Source organism: Equus caballus, chromosome 21, assembly GCF_041296265.1.
Source record: "Equus caballus isolate H_3958 breed thoroughbred chromosome 21, TB-T2T, whole genome shotgun sequence".
In the NCBI taxonomy this organism is placed as follows: Eukaryota; Metazoa; Chordata; class Mammalia; order Perissodactyla; family Equidae; genus Equus; species Equus caballus.
The window spans coordinates 45,108,947-45,133,581 of NC_091704.1; the positions used below are offsets into that span (position 1 = coordinate 45,108,947).

General features: G+C 43.7%; 2 protein-coding genes across 26 annotated transcripts in view; both read right to left on the reverse strand.

Moving 5' to 3' along the window:
- Nucleotides 1-9,524, reverse strand: part of TTC23L (tetratricopeptide repeat domain 23 like) — a 58,976-nt gene extending 49,452 nt beyond the window's left edge. For all 5 annotated transcript variants that reach the window (XM_001500200.5, XM_070246332.1, XM_023625790.2 and 2 more), the window contains exons 1-3: nt 9,326-9,524; nt 7,496-7,570; nt 3,175-3,358 (exon numbers count right to left, since the gene is read on the reverse strand). In XM_001500200.5, the coding sequence (XP_001500250.2) occupies nt 3,175-3,358; nt 7,496-7,563 (252 nt within the window). In that variant the 5' untranslated portion in view covers nt 7,564-7,570; nt 9,326-9,524. The remainder of the gene's footprint in view (nt 1-3,174; nt 3,359-7,495; nt 7,571-9,325) is intronic.
- A 6,032-nt stretch (nt 9,525-15,556) lies between these two features.
- The window catches only part of RAI14 (retinoic acid induced 14), a 138,497-nt gene continuing 129,418 nt past the window's right edge, over nt 15,557-24,635 (reverse strand). For all 21 annotated transcript variants that reach the window (XM_070246335.1, XM_070246340.1, XM_070246346.1 and 18 more), the window contains 4 exons: nt 22,706-24,241; nt 21,352-21,501; nt 18,083-18,148; nt 15,557-17,474 (listed from right to left, as the gene is read on the reverse strand). In XM_070246335.1, the coding sequence (XP_070102436.1) occupies nt 17,397-17,474; nt 18,083-18,148; nt 21,352-21,501; nt 22,706-24,241 (1,830 nt within the window). In that variant the 3' untranslated portion in view covers nt 15,557-17,396. The remainder of the gene's footprint in view (nt 17,475-18,082; nt 18,149-21,351; nt 21,502-22,705; nt 24,242-24,635) is intronic.

Genomic DNA, 24,635 nt, shown 5'->3' on the forward strand with positions numbered 1-24,635 from the left:
CCTGTTGGCTCCACTTTTTCCTAAGTCCTAAAACTAAGCTCTTCTCCTCATTTCTGCCATGACTACCTACTTCAAGCCATGCTCATCTCTCACCTGGCTGACCACCAGCCCGTCCTGGGCTGTTCCACTCCTGCCTCCCATGGTCTACTTTCTACATCATGGCCAGGTGACTTCTTTTAACCTTGTATTGTGAAAAACTTTAATGATATACACAAGTAGTATGGAGAACAACTCACTCAACTTCATCAGGTATCTCCTCCTGCTCTATCTTTTTCACATCTATGCTCCTCATCCACCTACCCTCTCCCTCTATTATTTTCAAGCAAATCAAGATATTAAGTCATTTCCTATTTCATAAGTATTTCCAAAAGATATGAACTTAGAAATATAATCACAAAATTATCTCACTAAAATATTAACAATAATTCCTTAATATCAAATATCTAGTCTTATAAATCTAAAAGTCACCTTATAAATCTAATATTTCTTTTACAGTTTGACTGTCCCTACATTGACATGTCTCCTGAGTCTCTTTTCATCTACAGGTTACACCTCCAACTCTGATTCTTTTTATTGCAAGTCATTTGTTGAAGAAACTGGGTCATTTGGTCTAAGGTGTTTCCCAAAGATGTAAAGTTTGTTGATTGCATGCTTATGGTGTCATTCGATGTGTCCCTCCATTCTGCTGACAGCCTAATTCTATCATTCCTTCTGCATATGTTAGCTGGAATAATTCTACAAAGAGAAATCTCCACTCATCTACTTTCTGGCTACCAAGAGTAAAGTTCAGATCAGAAGGACAGGATACGTGATTTATTCTCTTTATTTATCAGCTTGCAAAATAATGAGTTTGTTCACTAGCATCCGCCAATGGTGACCAAATAGCTTGTTTTTTATTTTATTATAATAATATTATAATATTTTTATCTTATTATATTTTATTATTATATTTATTATGGATTTTTAAAACATATTTGATGTTCCTGAAGATAGCAAACTAATTTCTAAATCAGTGTTTCTGCTCCCACCATTCCCTCTGCTGGGGACACTTTTCTATGTCGTTCAATCTCTCATTTCATTTTCATTTTGTTCGCCTCGGAGAGGCCTTGCCTGCCCACTCACCCCATCACTGTCTATGGATTTACCTGTTTTATTTTTTTCTTCCTGACACTTACCTCTCTCTGATATAACACTATTATTTTTTTGTTTGCTTGTCTATTATCTGTCTCCCCAAATAGAAGATAAGTTCCTCGAGGACAGAAGTTTGTCCCTCGCGGTCACTACTGTATGCCCAGTGCACAGAGAATATACTCACTCAACACTTGCTGCATGATCCTCTCTCTATTAGCAAGGATAAGGATGGGGTGAGGAGAGAGCTCCCTGCCCCTGTAGAACTGAGGGGCAGAGCTCTCTAAGAAATCACGGAATTGCACCTTCAAGTTAAAGATTTCAGCGACTTTACAAACACAGTCACCTATATTAGCTGCACTAATTGACAAAGTCAGGCATTTATTTCCTGGTGAGGTGAAAACAGCACTTCAAGGACTCGAAGACCCTGGAGTTTCCCTGGTTCTGATGTTTACTGATTGTGATGTGTTTGTTAGGCAAGATCACCCCGAGGCCCAGCTTTCTTTTCTACTTGGAAACCTATACCACCTACCTCATGGGGTTATTGTCAGGAAAATGAGTCAGCATCCAAGTGATCCAGGTTTGTTAAGAGCTATCTAAATGTAACCCACTACAGTAAGACACAGGTACGGGAGTCCACCGACTGCTCCCTCCTGACCCAGCTCCTCCCTAGCCCATTGCTTCACCTGCTCCCAGCTCACATACACGCATGCAAACACTGTCAGACGGACATTGCTCTCGTGCTTTAAAAACATCCATTCAGTCAGAATTTTTGCGAGTTCTCCATGGGCTGACCACAGTAAATACTAAGTTCTATTTTGAGGAAAAGCGTAATAGCATGAAAAGCCACTGGGATGGGAGTCCAAACCCTTGAGGTCTGTCCTGCTCCAGACATTCTGTATTCATCCATCCCCAGACTTCCTGCCCTGGAGAAACCAAGACAAGCAATACGGGCTCTGGAGGCCAGCCCTGCCCTGCTGCGGCTGCTGCCCATCCTCCTGCCCATCAGGGCTGTGAGCACCAGCTGGGCTAGATTGAACCCCTAAATCTAAATCTTTGTCATGATTCACACTGGTCAAGGAGTTGTCAGGCCTTCAAAGCCCACACCTGCACTCCATGGCAGATGCTACTTGTCTGTGTCTAGAGGTGACTGTGAAATACCAATGAGCCCAGGCTAGGATGACTGTCCTTTGCAAGTTCTCTGGGTGATGGACAGAGGTAAATTTACAGATCTATCCTTCTAGGGGGTGTCAGCTTCTATCATCCGCCTCTGAGGTGCCTCTCAGCCTTTCCTGAGACTCTGCAGACCTTTTTTTCACACATGTCCTTTAAGTTCATTTTTTCCTTGGCCAGGAATGGCCACAAAGTCAGTGTGTGAACTCCCCTGTGGATAAATGATGCTCTGGGAGCAGGCCAGTGCCTGCGTTCTAATAATGAGGGTCACTGTCATCCTATCTCAGGTTCCTGGATTTTGACTCTCGCTAAATATTTGCTCTGAGCTCCTAGTTCCCAAGTCCTTGCCTCGCTCTTAGAAATGTCCACCTGGCCTCTCCGACCTCTGCTGCTACCTCCCGTCTCTTGGGTTTGGGTTTGCTTATGATTCCACTGGGACCACTAGCACCTTTCCCAGATCCTTGCCAGGCCTGAGCCTAGACCTCTGACCCACTACCCTTGTTCTCAGCCTCCTGCCTCACTATCCTGGCCTTCTTGTTACCCCACAGATATCATCCTGAAACCTTTCAGGAGAAATCAAAACAATGTTTTTTAATTAAAGGTAATCAAACAGCAACAGGAAGAACCAAATATTAATTTTAGTTTAAAGCTCGGGGCACAAATATTCCAAGGAGGAATGCACAGCAGCCCAGGTGTGGAACCCAAAGCGAGGCTGGCTACCCAACTATGCTCTGCTTCGTTCTCCCCCACTTACAAAGAAATAAGGTACCCTCCTCTGCTTCGTGTGCTCCACTGTGCAGTTAAGTCAGAGCTTCTGTAATCATGGACATACTATTAAATGAAAGCTAACACCTAGCAAGTTTTTTGTTTTACCATTTTCCCTTTAATCAGCTGAGCGATTTTCTTCTGCGACTGGGCCAGTCTCTCTTTGGGAGGAGACATGCAGTCTGTGGTCTTCTCCTCCTTGGCCTTAGTGTCTTCTTCACTCTCTCCAGACCCAGTCGCCGGATACAACTCATCCGTCTGCTGGTGTGCTAGGATCCTGGTTTGCTGTGAGCTGTGGATACCAGAGAGGGACATGGAGTCATATCTCAAACAAGGTAAAACTGAAGGATAGAGCCCTCCCAACTGGGGACTAGAGATATGCTTTCTAACATAAACTGGAAGGAATAAAGGTGATAAACTCATGTCACCTTCAAAGCCCAGCACAGAGACAGCAATGTAGGGGTTCAAATGAAACAGATTTGGTAAACCACCGACCTACATCAGAGTTGTAGTTCTGCTGCTTACTAACCATATGACACTAAGCAAGTTAGGACTTAATTTACTTCTCTGTAAAGGGAGGTCAATATGCATACATATCTGATGAGGTTATTGGATTAAATGAGATAATATGCATACATCATGTATCATAGTGCCTGTTTTTTAGTAAGTGCTCTTTTAACCTTAGCTATTATTATTTTTAATAGCTCCATGACTCAGTTTCTTCATTTACAAAATGAGAGTGTTGTATTGGAAGATTTCAAAGATCCTTCATGTTCTAAAATTCTGATCCAAACCAGGAAACAAAATGGATACAATGAAATAATGGAAAGGGAACTAACAGTTTGAGGCTAGACCTCACCTGTCCTCTTTCATATTTCTTAAAAGCTTCAACATGTAGTGGCCAACTAACTATAGACGATGTGGGCCCAGCAAGGAGAGACGAGGGAACCTCACCCTGGGTCAGGAGCAGATTCAGAGGAGAAATGGCCTTCTCAGTTGCGTTAGAAGTAAATGTGTTGAGAAAGAACTGAGTAGGTTGAAAATATGCCCCCTTTCCCTCACCTGCCTCTCTCTCTCACACACACACAATGTACATCTCTGACTTCAATGCTGAACATAATCATGAATGGGTAATTAGAATGGTAAAGATAAAAGTCAAAGAGTTAATCTCACATTACAAAAGAGATAAGTATATCCTAACATCACCAGAAAAATCAATAAAGTGATCCAGAAGAAACAGAATTCTGAGATCTTGAGAACAAGAACCATTTATAATTAATTATAAATAAGTCCCCCAAAGGAATCACCTTTATATTCGCAATAGTTTTTAAAAGTTCAACCATTGCATAGTTTGTTTTTTTTTAAAGATTTTATTTTTCCTTTTTCTCTCCAAAGCCTCCTGGTACACAGTTGTATATTTTTAGTTGTGGGTCCTTCTAGTTGTAGTATGTGGGATGCCACCTCAGCATGGCTTGATGAGCAGTGCCATGTCTGCTCCCAGGATCTGAAGTGGCAAAACCCTGGGCCGCTGAAGCAGAGCGCATGAACTTAACCACTCTGCCATGCGGCCGGCCCCCTTGCATAGTTTTTAATACAAAATTTACCTTCCTTTCCCACTGATTAGATAAGTAATGAATGTTCACTGTACAAAAAAAAGGAGGGGACGGCAGCCAGCCCCATGGTGTAATGAAGTTTGGCATGCTCCACTTTGGTGGCATGGGTTCGTGGGTTCCGATCCTGGGCACAGACCTACACCACTTGTCAGCAATGCTGTGGTGGCAACCCACATACAAAACAGAGGAAGACTGGCATGGATGTTAGCTCAGGGCTAATCTTCCTCAAGCAAAAGAAAAAAGGGAAGATTCAGAAAGGAAAATAAATGTCAAGTATAATCTTTTATGCCAGGTTTGAAAAATGACATGTTAATATCCATACAGAGTCCTGTTCTCAATAACCTATCCAGAAGCATGTGGGCAAAACAGGTCATGTGGATAGGAGAGCAACGTTTCTTCAGGATCGTCTACTGCCCACATCAGAAGTGTGCTTTCAGAAGACATGCAAACTCATTTAAAAAGCCAGGGAAGGCTGGCACTGCAATCCGATCAGAAGACGGTTGCTAAATTTGCCTCTTCCTTCCCTGGTGAATTCTGTATTCCTCCTTCAAGACCCAACTCAGATGTCACCTCAGCTAGAATTCTCGCACTAGAGTAGCAGTAGATACCCCCTCAGGGCTTGCGAAAATTTCCTCCAAACCTCTTCTATGGTGTGAATCACATTATAGTCTCATTTTCAAATTTTATTTGCTTTGTGTCTGAGTCTTCTGTGCTTTCTAGCAAGTAAACTCCAATAGGGCCAGGTCTGAGTTTCATTTGTTCCTGAAACCCTGATACCTGGCTCAGGTAAAACAAATGATGGCTTGTTACATGACGAACAAAGGAGTGAAAAAAAGAAAGTGCAAAGTCTTTAGGATGCTTCAAAAATACTGCGGGTAGGCAAAATCTGTGGCAAGAGATCATAACTGAAAAAAACGAACAGAAAGAAAATTTAGTCCCTCAATAGAAGATTTTGCTTAGGCTGCATATTTCACAGACCTGGAGCGGAAGTTAAATCTACTGGGGTCCCCGAAGAGATAGCTAATTACGGAGATTAAAAATGATTAAGTCCTAAATATTTTAAATTCAGCCTTGAATGAAATTAAGCTGAGACCAAGGCAGCAAGCTTTAGCGGCAGGGACCTCAAAGGAAGAAGAACCATCAAAGTCTTGATAAATGACTTCACAACGTAGAACCCTGAACTAGCTTTGAACATCTTGTTATGAAACAGAAGAAAGATAAATGGAGACTATTGACCTGTCAGATACTGCAAAGGACAGTCAGAATAAAGAGAACAGGCAGGTTGAATGAGAGGCCTGCCTTGCCAGGTTTCTAACTTATTGTATATGTTGCCATCATAACTATAAATTCTGACCAGTAATATTAAATATGAATTATCTGACTATTTCCAAGACACTCTACTGTGAACTCCACATTTATAACTTCAACTTTTATAGTTATATAACCCTTAACCTCAAGATTTTTTACAAGGTAGTACAGAATTAAATTATCCAGTACAGGAACCACTAGCCACATGTGGCTATTAAATACACACAATGGGGCCAGTGTGAATTGAGATGCGCTGTAAGTGTAAAATACAAACTGAATTTTGAAGACTTAGTATGAAGAAAAAATACAAAATGTTTCATTAATTATTTTATATAACATTTGGATATATTGACATAAATATACTATTAAAATTATATTCACCCGTTTCTTTTTATGTTTTAATATGGCTACTAGAAAATTTAACATGACACATGTGGTTCGCATTTGTGGCTTGCATTATGGTCCTATTCGATAGCATTGGTACAGAGCAATGGTTCTCAACTACGGGTGAGTTTGCCCGGGGGACATTTGGCAGTGTTTGGAGACATTTTTGCTTGTCACAGTTGGAGCACTGCTACTGGCATCTAGTGGGTAGAGACCCGGGATGCTGATAAACATCCTGTGATGCACAGAACAGTGCCCTACAACAGAATTATCCAACCCAAAATGTCAAGAATGCTCAGCTTGACAAACCCTGGGATAGAGGAATGGTTAAAGAATGGACTCCAGTCAGACTCCTCCATCTGAATACCACTTATGAGCTGTGTGACTTTGGGCAAATTGCCTGATCTCTCTTTGATTCATATTTCTTATCTATAAAAAAGGGTAATAACAGTACCTCCTTCACAGGGTTGCTGAGGGAATTAAATGAGTTAATAGGTGTAAAGTACTTAGAACAGGGCCTGGCACATAGTATTTGCTCAATAAGTATTAGCTATTATATTGTGAAATTTTTTATTTATTGTCTCTTCTTGACTTTTTATTTCATGCAACAATTTTAACTTACTCACTTTGTTATATTTAATTCCCTATGACTTCACCAATCTTGTTATAATTAACCTATCTTCATAAAAAAAATTAAAATTCCCCTTAAGTTTGGAAAAAACAATTATTTCCCATCTTGCACAAGTACAAGTGGATATTACAGCAGAATTGTTATTAAAACACATCACAGGGCCAGCTATGGTGGCCTAGTGGTTAAGTTTTGGCAGCCCAGGTTCGGTTCCCAGGCATGGACCTACAGTACTGTGTTAGCGGCCATGCTGTGGCAGCCCACATACTAGAAAATAGAGGAAGATTGGCATGATGTTAGCTCAGGGTGAATCTCCCTCAGCAAAAAAAAAAAAAAAAAAAAAAGCACTAACAACAAAAAAACACATCACAGAAGCTCAACCTTTTCTTCTGTGTAATATGCATGCAAAGCTCCTCACCCAGATTTGCCTTAAGTGGGAGATCCCAGTGATTCAGGTCAGTGAGTGAGTGTAACGTCAAGGTTCCGTGGTACTTACAGATGGAAGCAGAAGTCCCAGTCGGTGTCATTGCTGACAGTTGGGATGCGGATGGGGCCGGCTTGCATCTTCTTCCTTCAAGAATGACATGTGAGGTCAGCTTTGGAAGAAAAGGCTTAGAAGGCTGTTCTATTTTCCCTCTGATAGACGCTATTAACATGAAACTGAAACTGCCCAAAGATATAACCCATCCTAATTCCACAAACCACCTATGCACACTCATGAATGGAGACCCCCGGAAAGCAGAAATTAAAGACATTTGCTAATTAAATCCCTGAATTAACTTTCTTTCCTCTAATTTGTATGCCATATTACCTCCAAAATCCCTGCCTCTTTTTCACTCCTTAAGCCAGCAGATTTACAGCTCCTGAATCATGAAACTATGGTTTCCTACTCAAGTCAGATATTGTTTTTGCAGGTAGGACAGCAAGATGGATCCAGGCAAAGCAACCAGCCCTCAATACTAAATGAAATATGGCCAATGTATTAGTTAATGCTCTTTGTCCCTAACGCCATCCTACTATTTAATAGGTGGTCCTAGTTAAGGAGCTAAAACATATGTGTCTATTTTGGTTGCTATTGTAGGGGAGGAAGACTTTTCCTCTACCTAATGTGGGTTCATCTGGCCAGAGAACGAATTAAATTCACATGAGACAGAATAGCAAGAGAAAATTAAACAAAGCTTTATGAGGACCATGGCCCAGGGCCTTTCTTCCCGTAGGAAGAAAGGGCAATGAAGAAGTGGGGTGCACAGAGTGGTTATATACCCCCAAACAGGTGCTTCACATATGATTAAAATGTCCCTCCCACAATAGTCACAAGATTGCCCTGTCGGCACAGCACTTGATGGACACGGCAGGAGGCAAGTCTATTGTCTTGAGCTGGGTGGTCACAGGTGAGAGCAGCAATCACTTCCTAGCCTAAGGAAAGATGCTTAATTCTTAAGGAAATGCCAACATTGGGAGGGGGAGTTGATCATAGGAGATTACCACACAAGTACAGTAAACAAAATGCAGATTTAAGTCCTTGCCTTTGGCATTGATTAAGACTTTCTAGAGAGAAGGTCATCCCGTTTCTTCTTCCTGGCACAGAGGGGGATATCTTTACAGATGGAGCTTTCCTTTACAATGTAAATGTCTCCTAACAAAGGGCAAGCAAGTTCCACTCCTCAGAGCCTCCTTCCCTGTCCCAGTTTATCAAAAGCAATCAGCCTCAAATAATCCTCATGCCAAAGAGACATATCTTGGGGTGGACAATTCCAGTCCCTACACTATCATTAGCTGAGGGAGGAAATGGTTGAAACTCAGGGCAAAAAATCTGATTTATAATTATTTGTAAAATTCAACCCTCATAGCTATCCCTATCACTTAAAACCAAATCGAATGCATTTATCTCTTGAACATTAATACCCACCAAGTCGCTCCTCATCTCACCCTGCAGAATGTCACTCCTTCCCACCTGAGCCCTGACTAGCTCTCTCTAACTCAGGCTCCAAAACATCCACAATCCAAAACCCAGAAGGGAAGATTCACTAATTTCTCTTTCTAATCTCTACTACCAAAACTATGGCCAGGGAGAGGGGTTTGACTTCTCAAACTCCTAAACTCTGCTCCTGTGAAGTTCCACACGGCCCTGAACGCTAATACCACACTTCGGAACCTCTCTCAAGCGCAAATCGCTTCCTTCTTTTCGGCAGTGGTTTCGGCGGAGCGTCGTAAACCCTGAACCCGACATCCCGAGCATCGTCTGAGCTTCCCAGGCTTCTTTCCTGCGGGCGGCGCCCGGCCGCAGAGGCTCTGGCCCGAGAAGCGGGCGAGGGCGGCCGCGTACCTGGCCGCGGGCAGAGAAGCCACGCCCCGGAATAGCCTCCCCGGCTCCCTCGGCCGGCAGCTCGGCTTCCTCGGGCGGCGTCAGCGCCTTGGCCTCGGCGGACCTCGTGCAGGGCGCCGCAAGGGTGTCTTGCGGAAGCGAGGCGCTCAGCGAGGTCTGCCTTTCCCGCCGCCGCCAGGGCTCTGGCTCGGGAAACAATGGGGTTGCCATGGGAACGGGACGCTGCAGGCCGAGCCCCGAGCGGCGGCTCCTGTAGCCATGGTGACGCGGAGCACTTCCGGACCTGCGGAATCTCCGGGCGGCTCAGGCCAACCACAGCTCCCGCCGCGCCCTCTGCTTCCCGGTTCCCGCGGGCGTGAAGCCCGGGGCCTGAGGCTCGTCCCCAAACTTCCCTCTGCTGCGGCGGAATCCTCCACTACTGTTCTTAAAGGGACTTCACCTCTCGGAGTTGAAGACGCAAGAAGAGGAGATAAATCCCATCAAGGGGTGGAAAAGAGCGCCGGGCTCCACGACTCTCCCTATTTAAAGCTACGACTTAGCGGGCTGTATCTGGCGACACCCAGCGCCCTCCGCGCGCCCCTTCGCGTACTCTGCACCCCTCAGCTCCCTGTGTGTTCTGGCTCTGCGGCCAGGGAGGAAAGGCTCAGTTATAAGTATTGACGGTGCTGGCACTGTCTGTGTTCCCTCTCCCGGTGTGATGTGAGCTATGCATGGTTAGGAAAGTGGAGTGCAGGAAGGGGAGTAGCTTAAGAAATGGACCACTAGTTCTACCAATGGTTAGCAGTTCAGAGAATATTTTCGAGCGGGGTGGGCACATTTGGCAAACACCACATAGCTAAGTTGTGCAGCCCTATGTTATTATACTACCCCTCTTCAGTGGTCCGAAATACATACAGTGGTGACGATAACTCAGATCTGACTGGAGCCAGGGCAATTGTGGCCAATACCCAAATGAACAGCACCGGCTCCGGCAGCCTCTTGTTTGAGAGTGTTATCATGAACCCTACAATGAACTGAGGGCCTGTCAAGTCAGACCTGGGATGTCCCTCTCGTTTTCAAAAAAGAGCAGGCTCGGTAGAGAAAGGAGGAAAATATTTACTAAGAACTTGAAAGCTGGTGTTTACATTTAGTGTTCTTTTCAGTTCTGAGGTTGAAGTTTCATTGCTATTGATCCAAGACTGCCAAGATAGCCTTTCTGGATTTAGGTTGGAGGAGCTATTTAAATGAGTTTGCTTAAAAAGCTCTTTAGTAAAACCTGGTAGGCCTGTTAGCTCAAGGTTTAAATCTGTACCCTCAAGCTCCTAAGGCAAAACTTTAGAAAGATCCCACTCCTTTTATGCTCTGTTTTCTAAGGAAACTCTCAGAAGGAAACAATGATGAGAGCAATGAGCTTGGCTTCAAGAAGTTGAGGTTCTTGGGGCCGACTGGTGGCGCCCCGGTTAAGTGCGCACCTTCCGCTTCCACCGCCCAGGTTTGCTGGTTCGGATCCAGGGTACAGTCATGGCACCGCTTGGCAAGCCATGCTGTGGTAGGCGTCCAACATGTAAAATAAAGGAAGATGGGCATGCATGTTAGCTCAGGGCCAGGCTTCCTAAGCGAAAAGAGGAAGATTGGCAGCAGTTAGCTCAGGGCTAATCTTCCTCTAATTAATTAAAATATAAAAGTCAAGGTTCTGGTTTTGACTCTGTGTGGCCCAGGGCAAGTCACAGTCCAGGGGACCAAATTTTTTTGCCTATGCACGGACAGTATTTGTACCACTTACTTTCTAAAACCCTGTTCAGTTTCGAGATTCCATGAGGGTAAACTGCAGATTTTTGTGACTCTGTGAACAATAATTAACATGTATGGTGATGAAAAGGAAGAACCAGTTTCCTGTCCTCCAACACTTATTTCCCTTACCCGCGTTAAGTTGATCATCAAGCTGAAAAGTTGTAGTTTTCTCTCATTCTAGGAGATGGCTATGAGGTTGTTTCTAAGCATGTTAAACATGGCTTCTCTTTCCTCAACACTAGCTTTTGCTGATCACTATAAAGGGAAGTATGGGACCAGAACAGGCGCTGAAGTCCGGTTCCCAAAGCCAACACACTGATTCCACCAACGTCTAATTAGCTCCGGCCAGAAGCATGTTGCTCTGATCTGTAAAGATTAGAAATCAAATTAAAGGAACTTTAAAGACTCTTAGCATTCCAAACCCCTGTGCTGTTTTTTCCTTCCCTCGCCATCTTAACCTGGCCTCAAAAGTAAGCTTGGTTAGAGTCGATGTGCATGAGGTTCGTTCACAGACTCTGGGTTAGAATCCTCGTAATCTAGGTGGATGGTGCTTTCACGACGTGCTCACTCACATTCCCTCCCTTGATCCTGAGATTGAAGACCCCAGCATTACTGTTGCAGAAATCTCACAGAGGAAGCACGTGGAGAGGTACTTCTAGACTCTTCCAATCCAGGTCAAATGTGATTATCGCCAGATTATTCCAACTCCAGGAACTGTGAAACTTAAAAACAAGGAAAGCCAAGTAACCTTTCTCTTGGACTGTGTAATTTCTTGAAACAGATTTTCTGGCCTCTCAAGACAGGGTTATATGCCTTCATTCTGAGCTCCCACGGTATCCTGTCTACAGTGTCATCATGACACTTTCCACACTATATTGGTCCTCTCTGTTTACTTTCAAGTTCTCACTCCATGCATCTTTCCATCCACCCAGACAGAAATGCCTATTGAATACCTACTATGTGCCTGATACTGTTCTAAACATTTGGGAAGCAATGGTTGACAAGTAGATAAAGATTTTGCTCTCCTGGAGCTTCTCTTCTACTGGGTGAAGAAAAACAGAGGGCTGCTAGTAAACAATATGACATCTCTGCAAGTTAGAAAAAGGCACATGGCTTAGTGAATAGGCAGCAATGTCGTGTGAATTAGGAAAAAGTGTCTTCTCCTAGCCAGACTCGGGCCCCTGCCAACGGCGAAAGCTTTGGGAACAGAGGACGGGCTGGATTTCAAGACTCACTCCCTCCCTCCTTCAGCTGGATGAACCACCTTACATGGAAGTGATAAATGATATGGAGAAAAATAAAGCCAAGAAAGGGATCTAGAAAGTGATGTGAACCTGTGGGGAGGCTGTGCTAGGTTATATAGTGTAGTTAAGGAGGGCCTCTGAAAAAGGTGGCATTGCACAGAGAACTCAAGGAAATAAGGGAGCAAATCATGCAAATGTCCAGAAGAGCATTCTAAGATGCTAACAGCTAGTGCAAAGGCCCTGAGGCAGGAGCAAGTTTAATGGATTCAAGGAAGAGCAAAAGGGCAATTAAGAATGAGAGACAGGAGAATGGGTCAGTGGAAGAGCAGGGCATCAGGTCATGCAGGGCCTTATCAGCAATCTATACATGTAAATATCCATCCACCCACACACCAGTGAATATTGAATACCTACTAGGTGGCAGGCCCTGTTTGATGAGCTGTGAGTTCCTTGTGTGCAGGAGCTATGTTCACCATGGAGCCCTTAGCATTCAGCACAGTTCCTGGCATATTATCAATGTTCAGTAACATTTCATAAACTGAGTCATCTTCATGAACTTCCCGTTAGTAGAGATTTTGGCCTCTCAATGTGAATGTTTCCTACTGCTGCTGTTAACAAGTCACCGCAAACTTAGTGGCTTAAAATGACACAAATTTATCTCATAGTTCTGGAGGTCAGAAATCTGCAGTGGGCCACAGATAAGGTACCAGCAAGGCTGGTCTTTTCTAGGGGTTCTCCGGGAGAATTTTGTTTTCTTTCTTCTCAGTTTCTAGAGACCACCTGCATTCTGTGGTGTGTGGCCTCTTCCTCTATCTTCAGAGCCAGCAGTGTAGCATCTTTAAATCTCTGACTCTGACTCCTGCTTCCACATTCAAAGACCCTTTGGATTATATTGGACCCAGCCAGACAACCCAGGATAATCTCCTTATTTTAAGGTCAGCTGATAAGCAAACTTAATTCGATCTGCAAACTTAATTTCCCTTTGCCATAGAACAGAAAATGTTCACAGATTCTGGGGAGTAGGACGTGGACCTTTTGGGGTGGGTGGGGCATTATCCTGCCTACCAGAGTGTGTTTAACCTGACTTAAACGCATCGGTTTAAAAACATCGGGAGGTGACCCATAGGCAACACTTAGTACCTACCTCTCCTCCTGTTAAAAACTTACATTATTTGATTGTGTCCTGCTCCTTTTTCTCCTCTACACGTCCTCCATTTATGATCTGGCAGATCTAGTCACAGTTCTTGAATATCCCGTTTCTTCCCATTTTAGGGCCTGGTTTATAATGAACGTGCAGGAATGTCTCTTTTCTTCTCTTCCACTCACCTCCATCTCTTGAGGATTTACTCCTTAGGGGAGCCTTTCCATCTGCTGGAACCCACACTTACTGCTTCCTCAACCAGCTCCTACGGCCCACTTATGGCGACCATCATAGATGAGCTCTTATCCTTTGTTTCACTAATATGCCACACATCCCCATAATGCTTGACAGTGCTCTGCCCTGAGCCGGTGGACCGAAATTGCAACTCTGTGAACGCCTTGGTTTGTTGCTTTTTCCAGCTCACCCTTTGCCTTGCAGTCTGCCTTTAACTTTGCTCAAAACATCACCCCCATCTTTGCTGGATAGTGTTTCTGCTGCTGTCAGCACCCAGCATCCCACAGTTATGCCACATTGCAAAAGGCTGTGCTTCAACACGTTCTGGGAGCATTTCCCCGCCACAGCATATCATGTGTTTATCTTAAGATGGGTGGGTTTAATTATTAAAGGCTTTGGAGTCTGTCTGAAAGTTTATGCAAGGAAAACAAATTGATGACTCTTATTCAACCAATGTGAAGAAAAGGTCATTCTTGCTCACTCACTCTGATGAAGCATACAATATTCTACTCTTTTCTCTACATTCCTGTATAACACGATGGAAGCTAGTGTGAAAATGGGCAATTTGAAAACTATCCAAACAATTCTCACACATAGGCATAGACATTTAAATAGGATAGCCATGGGATCATTTTTAGGGCTATAAAATCCTGGAAGCAGATTAAATGCCCATTGATGAGGAGGGAGTTAAATATAGCACAGTCATCCTAGGAAATATGACACAGCAGTTGAAAAGAATGAGATGCGTGTGCTGGCAGAGAACTATCTCTCTGATATTTTAAGTGGAAAAAGTATGGTCCGGAAGAGTGCATACAGTATACCTCTGTATTTAAAGGGGAAAGTAAAAAGGCCTACATGTACCTACAGACATAGAATGTCTCAGGGCATCCAAGAAACGTATTGCCTTTGGGGAGTTGAACTAAGGATTGGGGGCAAGATCAGATTATTTCATTTGTCCTCCAGTTATAGCCCAATATCTAATCATTGAGGTATGAATTTCTTTCATCCATAGAATTTGACATGTGAGGCTTTTCTTTCCATCTAAGGTGACTGGTTTGCATTTTTCTAGTTTTCATGCCCAGCTGAGTCCCCATGAAATCATCTTCTGAGCTTCTGGTTGGCCTCTGTTGACCTTCTCCTCTCACAGTGCATGCACTTGATAATTTAAAATGGCAATAACCTCATACACCATTTGCATTATTTTCAGTGATGTCTTTTGTCCTTTTTTGGGGGGGAGATGACATTAAAGTCACTGTCGTAAGTATGTGTGGTATGTCATGGCAACGAGAGCTGAAGTTGAGGCAGCAGAATTGTGTTGTGAGTGAAGAGAGGTGGCCTTGTTATGTTGCATTATGATAAATAACATTAGCTACTTAAATAATTGCACCCATTTCATTGTCATCTGTTTTAATTATGATTTCAACCTGCAAGAATTTACCCTACATTTTTCTCAGGAATGAATTATCTTTGTAACATGATAGGAGAATGTACTTTTTTTTTTTTAACCATGTGTATGAATTACCTTTTCAAAAAAGAAAAGAGAAAAAAATCTCATAGGCTTTTAAATAGTTAAAAAGACTACAGATCAACTGAGAGGCAATTTGAATGAAAGAACTGTGACGCAACAGCCCAAAAGTGGCTGATCCTGGGGGCAGAATTCAAGATGAACCCAGGACCTAGGAGATGGAAATGATGCGACACATCGTGTGAGAGACTGCGGGCCACTGCTGCCCGTGGAACATAATGCAGGGTGTAAAAACCATCAGGCCCAAATGCTATTGACCTGATCTTCGAAAGCCATACAGCTATGCTGATAAATGCACCAAAAATCAACAACAGAGATGCAAAATGAAACAAAACTTTATTTTCTGCAATACCTTCTGTAAATTACAAAGGCAAAATGCTAAACTACAGCATATAACTTTTCAATATTTAACCAGAGTACTTGTAATAAATATGCATCCTGAAACAAGATAAAAGGCTACACTTCATCAGGGAGCCTACAAAATGTCTCAAGTCTTATACTCGGCAGCATTTCTGTGCGGGGCCGGCAAGGGGGTTGTTTTGTGTTTTCTTAAGAGCTGCGACAAAAAGTCCTTTCACATTTCTTTGGAGCATTTTCAAAATTGCTTAACTATGAACAACTTAAGAAAAGTAACACCAAGCATGAGGGTCATTTTCGCTTTGCTGTCGTTGGTCCTCATCCAGTACACATGAACACGTCATCCAACACAGCCAGGCGCCCTCTGAGCCCAGGCAGCCCTGTGGTACGTGGGCCCTGTCAGAGCAGGACGTCACTTTTAGCGATCTACTTTGGAGATTTCTGTATTCAGTTTGCATCCCTCAGTAAGATTGCTGTAAGGGAGGCTGCAAGCAAGTTAGAAACATTTTTAACCTGAAAGTAAAGTGAACAGAGATATCTTCCCCCAAGACCTCGGCTATGCACCATAATGTTTACCATATCAGGATTTTGAGTTTCAAAGTTGAAAAAACCAATTAGTACTAACAGTCCTTCCAGAGATAATTCATGGGTGCTGGTGGAGCTGGGACATTCAAAATATTCAATGGGTAACAAAAAGTATTTACTATATTGAGAAATGTGCTACAGTTCTGAGGACACAAAGGCAGAAAGTCTAGGGGTACTGGTGGCAGCTCATATTGAGTTTGGAATACATAACTACCCTTTGCTATAGCTGAAAACTTTGAGGAAAAAGTTGTATTTTTAAAAAGTCTTAAGCATGGTTACCTACAAAATATTTTGTTAATATAGTCTAATGTGAATTTCACTTATTTAGGGGTTTAGATATGAAAACATCTTTAAGAGCCAATAAAAATACTGTAGAGAAAAAAACACTTTTAAAAAACTGAGGTTAAGAACTATGAGGCATTTCTTTTGGCTGTAAACACCCAGTTTACTGTCCCTTGTTTGAAAAACAAATGTTTGGAATTCCTGAGCTTCGTGAATAACAGCAGGAGGCAAGTTTGCATAGAAAATTTGCAATACAAACAATTTACCTAAAAAGGACTTTTAAGGACAATTTGCTTTTGTTTTTAAGCTTCATATTTTAGTTAATGGTACTCATCAAACTGTGAGACTGACGAGCAGAGTGATGAGATACATAAGGCAGATGGGGAAAAAAGATGGAATTCGAGTTTTTAAATCCACAGGATATCAGGATAAAGGGTCCTAGCATGCACCACATAGCTGGTGCCGTAGTAATTTGGTTAGAAATTAAATCATGTTTTGGGATTGGAAACCAAAGGCAAAAAGAGCCCCCTGTGCTGGAAAGCATGGCCTGAGCGCAGGAGCTGAGGCAGCATTCACTGCGTGGAGGCATCAACATATCACTCAATGAGGATGAAGCCACTTGGCTGGTCAGGTACCGAGGAGGGTGCCCACCCGCCAGCACCAGGACCAGACTCCTGCGCATGGCTGATCCCAGCTCATGAATCCGAAGGGATGACAGGGCCTTTCACGTCCGCTGCTTCGAAGTCTCTAAGCAGTTCTGAGGAGGACAGTCTTCTGGGACCAGCCCTCACAAAGAAGCCTTTGGAAAGGGAAGAAGCTAAGCTAGGTCATGGTGCATACCATGAACGAGAACAATGGCAGTGGCCGCCACCAACTCTGGATCTAACACACAGATGGACAGGAAGGGGGCAGTGTCCTGCCAAGGAATCCACTTTACTTCTTCTGAGACTGGTTTTTGCACATGGTAAGGATTTGCTTCAGTACTTTCTGGACATCTTCATCCATCTGACCCTAGGAAATTCAAACAAAAGACACTCACTAGAACCTAGGTTCAGTCCTGGCACTGTCTCCTCTAGGGAATGAGATGGCTGGCTGGGATGAAGCCCTTGGCTTTTTCCCTCTGATCTTCCAAAGGAAGATTAGCCCGATCAATTCCCACATTTCTATGAGGAATTGAGTCAAAGGGGAGCCCTGCTTCTCCTCGGGAGGATGATGAGGCTGGGTCTGCCAGAGCCCCCAGCAAAGGGTTTCTGGGGTCTCAGTGGCAAAGGTGAGCCCAGCTAGCCCAACCACCAACAGTCACAGGGGCGAGACAGTGCTGCTGGCTCCGAGAATATGGGCATGCCTGGAAAATAAAGCCCGGGCTCCTCCTTCTGATGGGGGGTAGCAACCACATCCTCCTTCATGTCTCAACAAATGATGAGGCTGCTCTGGGGATCAGGGCACGGGGTTCCTTACACAGAACCCAAAGCAAAGCAAAAGGCATTTTAAAGCTTTCCAATGTAAAGGATTCTCCTCGAATTCTTGTTTGTTCTACCAGTTTATGATCTACTAGTTTTGGGGCAACCTCTGCTGCAGTATTTTAGGATACCCAGATACTTTGGGGGCTCTTACCATACCTGTACAGCATACAGAAGATGCATTCTGTAAACCGATATGACCTCCTGGTGTTGCTTCTTGCATTCCTAGGAAGAGACAGTCTGACATTGTTAAAGAGCTTAGGAGACCTTTAAAAAACAAAAACAAACTATAAGAAAGCTGTGGTCAAACACTACTCAAGTGATTCCCTCCACCTTATGCTAGCATATGAGGCTTTCAATATTGTTGTAGGTTCACTGGGTTGTATGTTTCTGAACACAGTATTCTTAAGGAAAAAAAAATCTGCCCATTTCCTGTCTTGGTATGTCAACTCTAGAAGAAAATTCATGTAAAAAGTAGTTATTATAATCCCAAATTTGTTGCAAAAAAATATATGTACACATTCTTACACAAATACATGGAGACATTCACACAAAGTAAATAACGCAAGGAAATATATCCAATGAAAAAAGTGATTGTCTCTGAGTGGTTGAATTACGGATAATTTTTATTTATAGGAACTTTTTCAGAGTTTTCTGTATTTTCCAACTTTTCTACAATGACCGAATATTTACGAATTTAATTAAAAGTATACTCTTGCAAAGAGAGTTATTGATCACCCACTATACAGACAGTGTTGCATAATCCCCAGGGAGTTCAATTATTCAGCTGTCAGTGTAGCAAGCAGCGAACAGAACCCTGGCACCAATTTCAAATGGTTCCTCATGGGCCAGCCCAGTGGCGCAGCAGTTAAGTTTGCATGTTCCGCTTCTCGGTGGCCCGGGGTTCACTGGTTTCGATCCCGGGTGCGGACATGGCACCGCTTAGCAAGTGTCATGCTGTGGTGGGCGTCCCACATATAAAGTAGAGGAAGATGGGCATGCATGTTAGCTCAGGGCCAGGCTTCCTCAGCAAAAAAAAAGAGGAGGACTGGCAGTAGTTAGCTCAGGGCTAATCTTCCTCAAAAACACAAAAAACAAACAAACAAAAATGGTTCCTCAGTACAGCTGTTGATGCTTCTATTTCTCCTTGTTGAACTATTATTCTAATTCTTCTCGGAGACTATGTCAAGATCTTAACTCTGGCTCTGAACTCTTCCAAGAGGAGGACTTCCCTCCTACTTCATGAAGAAAATTGAGACTATCGTATACGGATCACTTCAAAAGCCCATCAGTACCCATTCTCACCTCCTTCCTATCAGTGTCACAATATGAGGTGTCTTTCCTATCAAGGACAACCTTTGCAACCTCAGTCCTTTGGAGTTCACACATTAGAAGGTGTGCTTGGTACCTCTCTCTGTGTTGTTTCCTCTCACCTTTGGGTTACCCTCACTCAATCATTTATCTTTATCTCCTGATTGCTGTCTTCCTTTCCGCCCCTGCTTCTGTCATCATTTGGTTGACTTCAATATCCAAGTAGATGAGCCACCTAACACCCTGGCCATTTGGTTCAACCTCAGCTTCAATGATTTGCTCCTCTTTCTAGCCACTCACTCTCATGGTCATTGCCCTGCCTCTGTCCTTATTCTGAAATCTCAACTGAAGGGCTCCCAGCCTCTGCTATCCCACCGTCTCCTATCTTTCCAGCAAACCTGCTTTAGGCTTCCCCTGCCTCAGCTGTGATTCTTCAGTCCCATCAGATACTTAGCTACTTATTCACTTCTCTAGCAATCAGCCTACTGCAGTCCAGATTCCACCCTGCCATTCCACTGGGATTGTTCTCACCAAGGATACCAAGGGCCATCTAAATGCCACATCCCAGTCCGTGCTGCTTCCTACTCATCCCTTCGAGACTCAGCACAAGCATCACCTCCTGCAGGAAGCCTTTCAAGACTCACCCAGATTGGGTAATCACATTTCCCCTGTACGCCCACAGCATGCTGGACATCTATCAACGGACACTTACCACACTGAGTAGCTGGTAAGCCATCATATTGAGCATAAATTCCATGAGGGCAAGGACTGTGTCTCATTCATTTTTATCCCATCAACACCTTGTATAGTATTGATACATAAGAGCTTATTAAATGCATGTTGAATAGCTGTAAGAATGACTATATAAACTATTGGCACTTTAAGTCGGTAATAACCATTTTTTCAGAAAAATGATCTGCATAACACAGTAAGGAGCATCTTCTCCTCCTGATTATTCCAACCGTGCTAGAGCTGGTAACACAGAGGAACTGGTATTGCTTTGTGGCCAGCAAGGCTAAGAACTGCAGAAACCTGCATTCACCAATATCAAGTCCGTACTGAAGAAATCAAAAGATCCAGGTCCTGTTTATAAATGGAAGCTAGAGACAGTCCAGGACACATGGACCCTTGATTTCACATGGAAAATGTAACATCCCCTTGTCAACCAAAACCTTAACAGATATTGTGGTAGGCTAAGCAATGGCCCTCCAAAGATGTCCACATCCTATCCCCAGAGCCTGTGAATGTTACCTATACAGCAAAAGGGACCTTGCAGATGTGATGAAGTTAAGGATCTTAAGATGGAGAGAAAGATTATCCTGATAACATGAGTGGACCATAAAGGCAACACAAGGGTCCTTATAAGAGGGAGGCAAGAAGGTCATAGGGGAGGAGGAGACAGAAGGACAGAACCAGAGGTCAGAGCATGTGTACTGAAGATGGAGGTAGGGGCCATGCGCCAAGGAATTTAGGGGCCTCCAAAAGCTAGCCAAGGCAAGGGAATGGATTCTCCCCTAGGGCGTCAAGAGGGAACCAGCCCTGCTGACACCTTGACCTTAGTCTAGTGAAAGTGACTTTAGATTTATGATCTCCAGAACTGTGGATGATAAATTTTTGTTGTTTTAAACCAAGTTTGTGTTGATCTGTTACAATAGCCAAAGGAAACTCATACAGATATGAGCAGACTTTTCTGGGTGAAATAAGGAGAAGGCAGCTTCAGATATGTCAATACGCAACTACCAGCGATCCTGGCGCCTAATAAGAAAAAGCTCTTGCCACTGCCAGAGACGGTAATGACTATCGCAAAAAAAAATGGAGAAGGGGTGAAAAGTCAGAGTGGATGAGTGAACAAGAAGCTCACTCCCCTGTCCTGCCAATTCCTCCTTTCTCAGAGATACACCTGACTGACTTCATTGCAGATAACCACTGGAAATTCCACCAGTTCCTTCCTTTGCTCTCACCAAGGAAGTATGCAGTCAGTTGCTCACTGAGGTACAACACTCCTTTCGGCTGGGAATCTTTTTGTTCACTCCAACCTGCCTAACAGCTGAGTTCGTACGTGACCTGCCTCCCCCTCCATCCCCAACCAGGCCCGGGAAACAAACAAGCCCACTCACAGCCAGCTGGTTCTGGAGCTGTTTGACCTGCTGCTGCAGAGCGTCCAGCTGCTGACTCTGCCTCTTGGAGGAGCTCGCTGAGTAGGAGAGCTGCGAGAGGCTGTTCAGGGCCTCCTTCAACTTGGCGACTTCCTTCGACATCTCATTTATCTAGTGAGAAAGGAAAACTGTATCAATAGTCAACAACGTGCCTGCAGAAGCAAAATTTCAGATATTTCCAAGCCTCGAATATAGCTTTTATTAGCCTCTGGGACTTGAGACTTTGGAATAATTCCTTTATTTTTTAAAGAAAACTCATAAAGTGAAACAGATAACAATAACAACATGAGGCAAACCAACAAAGCCGTTGAAGGCCATCACATGCAAATAAGGGCCGTGGATTAAATATTGTGTTTCGGTGCATGAAGATAACAGAAGATAGGACGGTGACTTCCTTCTTTTACCTTTAAGAGGAGTACTGTTGAAAAAATAAATCAGAACAGGGTTTCAGGTGTCTTTATTTGGAGACCGCTTTGTTTTGTTCAACATTGCTGACATGAGCAATCAGGAATAAGTTCTAGAACCCCTGATACCCCTGGACATCTTACTTTAAAGTGAACGTAACTCGCCCTCCACCTCCCAACTCCCGGCCCCCATGGCTTGGAAGCTCTTTCTGAAACACTCACTACACAATAATAGAAGAGAAATAGTGCTCTAATGAACGCCATTCAGAGCATCTGTCTCAGGGCACTAGGGGTGTAGAGCAGATTCAGGCGTGGAACCATCCTCCACTTCCCTCTCTGCTTTCCTCCTTCCTCTAAAGCAATTCCAGCACCATCTCTAATTGCCTGCCCCCCACATTCCTCCCTTCCTCTCCTATTCCTCTCAGAAAGGGAGGGCCCAGGAGGACAGCTTCTGTACTGACTCAAGGGAAAGCCCATGGAGCTTCGGGAAGCAGGATCAAGTCTGGGAGTATTTGGGTTTCTGTATGATGGAGGAATCTGTCTGGATTCCAAAAGAGTCGAAGTTCAAGATGGGTCACAAATGCTTTTCAGTTTGTGGGTTCACTTCTGATCCCTGACATTTGGCAGAGCTTCTGTAAAATCATTTTTAAAGGGAAAACATGCATCACATATGTGAAAACGCTTTAGTCTAAGGGAAGTGGTAGAAGATCAGTGTTTTTAAAAAATAAATGTCCAACCTACTATTCTTAATGTGGCTTTGGGGACAGATAGAGACATGTGCGGAGCTCCTGAGCGTTCACAACAGGTTACTGCTGACAAATGCTAAAAAATGTTAAATGTTAACTGTAGTAAAAGGCTGAAGGCCCCAGGGCTTACTAGCAAGAACCCAACAGCAATAGAATCTCACCGACCTTCTTATCTTTATCCTCCTCCAGTTTTGAAGAGCTCTCAGAATATCTCTTCATTTCTGCAAGCTCTTCCTGGGCATGCTGGAATTTTTGCAGAAGTTCATTTACTTCCTGCTCTTTGGATTTCAAGACAGTCTGAATATTTTCCTTTTCCCTTTTCATTTGTGAGACCTCACTTCTAATCTGGGTAACCTCTGAATGGGCCTTCTCTTTCTCCTTTACTGAATCCTTTAATTTCGATGCCAACACACTCATTTCACTTTCTAACGACGACTGGAGCTTTTCATAGGCAGACCTGGGCACCATGGCGTCCGTCATCACAGCCTTCTCGTCTAGGAGCTGTTTCTCCAGTTTTGCCACCTCCGCTTCCTTGCTGGCAAGGTGCTCTTTAAGACCGCTTATTTTTTCCTCCATCTCTTTTGCAGTAGTCCGCAGCGTGGTGATCACTTGCAAATGTTCTGTGATGGAGACAGAGTTCTCTTTCTGCGCATCGACCAGCTGTTTGAGCTGAGTCAACTCATTTAACACTTTTGAATACTGAGACTTCATTTCGGACAGTGCCTCTTCCGCCTTAGCCCTGGATACGGTCGTCACTTGCATCAGTTTCTCGTGCTCTGCTTTATGGATATATTCAGCTGTTATGTCTTCTAGAGATTTCCTCTTCCTGTAATCCTCCAGCTCGGCCTGGGCTTCTTTGTACAGCTGTGACAGCTCACTCACCTGTTTGTTGAGTTCATCTATCATCCTGTTCATGGCCTCCTTCATGTCCCCAGCCTCATCACTGGCTTCCTGTGTCATCTGACTTTTCAGTGTATCTTTTAATTTCATGATTTCTTCTTGGGCCTCTTGGTATTTCTCAAACAAAAATGCTTTCTCTTTATTCATATTCTCAATAACAGAGCAATATGAACTTTTCATTTCTTCGAACTCTTCCACAGGCTGCTGAACCACTACACCTTTCTCCCTCTCTACGAGTTTCTCCTCTAACTCTCTCACTTTCTCTTTATTTCTTTCACTTTCTTCTAACGCCTTCTGGAGATCCTGCTTTAGCACCTCTATCTCCTCCTCGGTGATGCTGAGCTCACGGAGATGCGAGTAACTATCTGCGCTCTCAGGTGAGACGAGGCCCAGTTTCATCTGCTTCTGCACACGAAGGACTTCTTTCATAGCCTCCTCGTACTTGCTCTGAGTTTCTTTAAGTTTCTGGCTGAGGTCGGAGCCGTTCTCTGAAATCTCTGCATTATTCAAGCGCATCAGTTCTGTCCTTCTGGACTGGAGCTCGGCCTGCAGCTGTTTCCTCTCGGCTTCAGAGCTCTCCAACCTCTTCTGCAAGTCTTGCAAAATCTCTTGTAGTTGCTGAATCCTGGCATCGCTGTCAACAGTGGATTTACTCGAGGAATGTGCTAAGACAGATGGAGAGGAGTTGGAGTCTGGGGGAGAGCTTTCATTAGCTTTGCCCAGGGCTGGGGCCAAGTCAGTTTGAGTGGAATGGTAAGAGTCAAAACTGAGGTCTGCTTCTGCCTCCTTGGGAATTTTGGCCTGGGAAAAAGGCAAGAAGGAAATGGCAGCAAAGGTGTGGTTAGGTGAGCAAGAACGAGAGGACAATCCAGAACTTACACAGGGGAGAGCAGCATGAGCATCCTGCTTGGGTCCTCTCGACCCATAAAAAATACGATCTGGGACATGAGAGTCGGATTAATGACTCTAAGCTTATTCTGTGCTCTGTTAAGACAGATTATTGGTGCCACTTTAAAAACACTGGAAGTGTTTTGGCTGTAAAGCCTCTGACTCAAATTTTTCCTTTGTTTCTCATATTATTCTAGTCGCCAAGAGGGGTAAAGGACTTAGTATAGCTATTTCTTCTCAAGTTCTTAAATCTGCTAAATGATCCACTTTACTAAATGAACGGCTAATCACATATATATTTTTCATA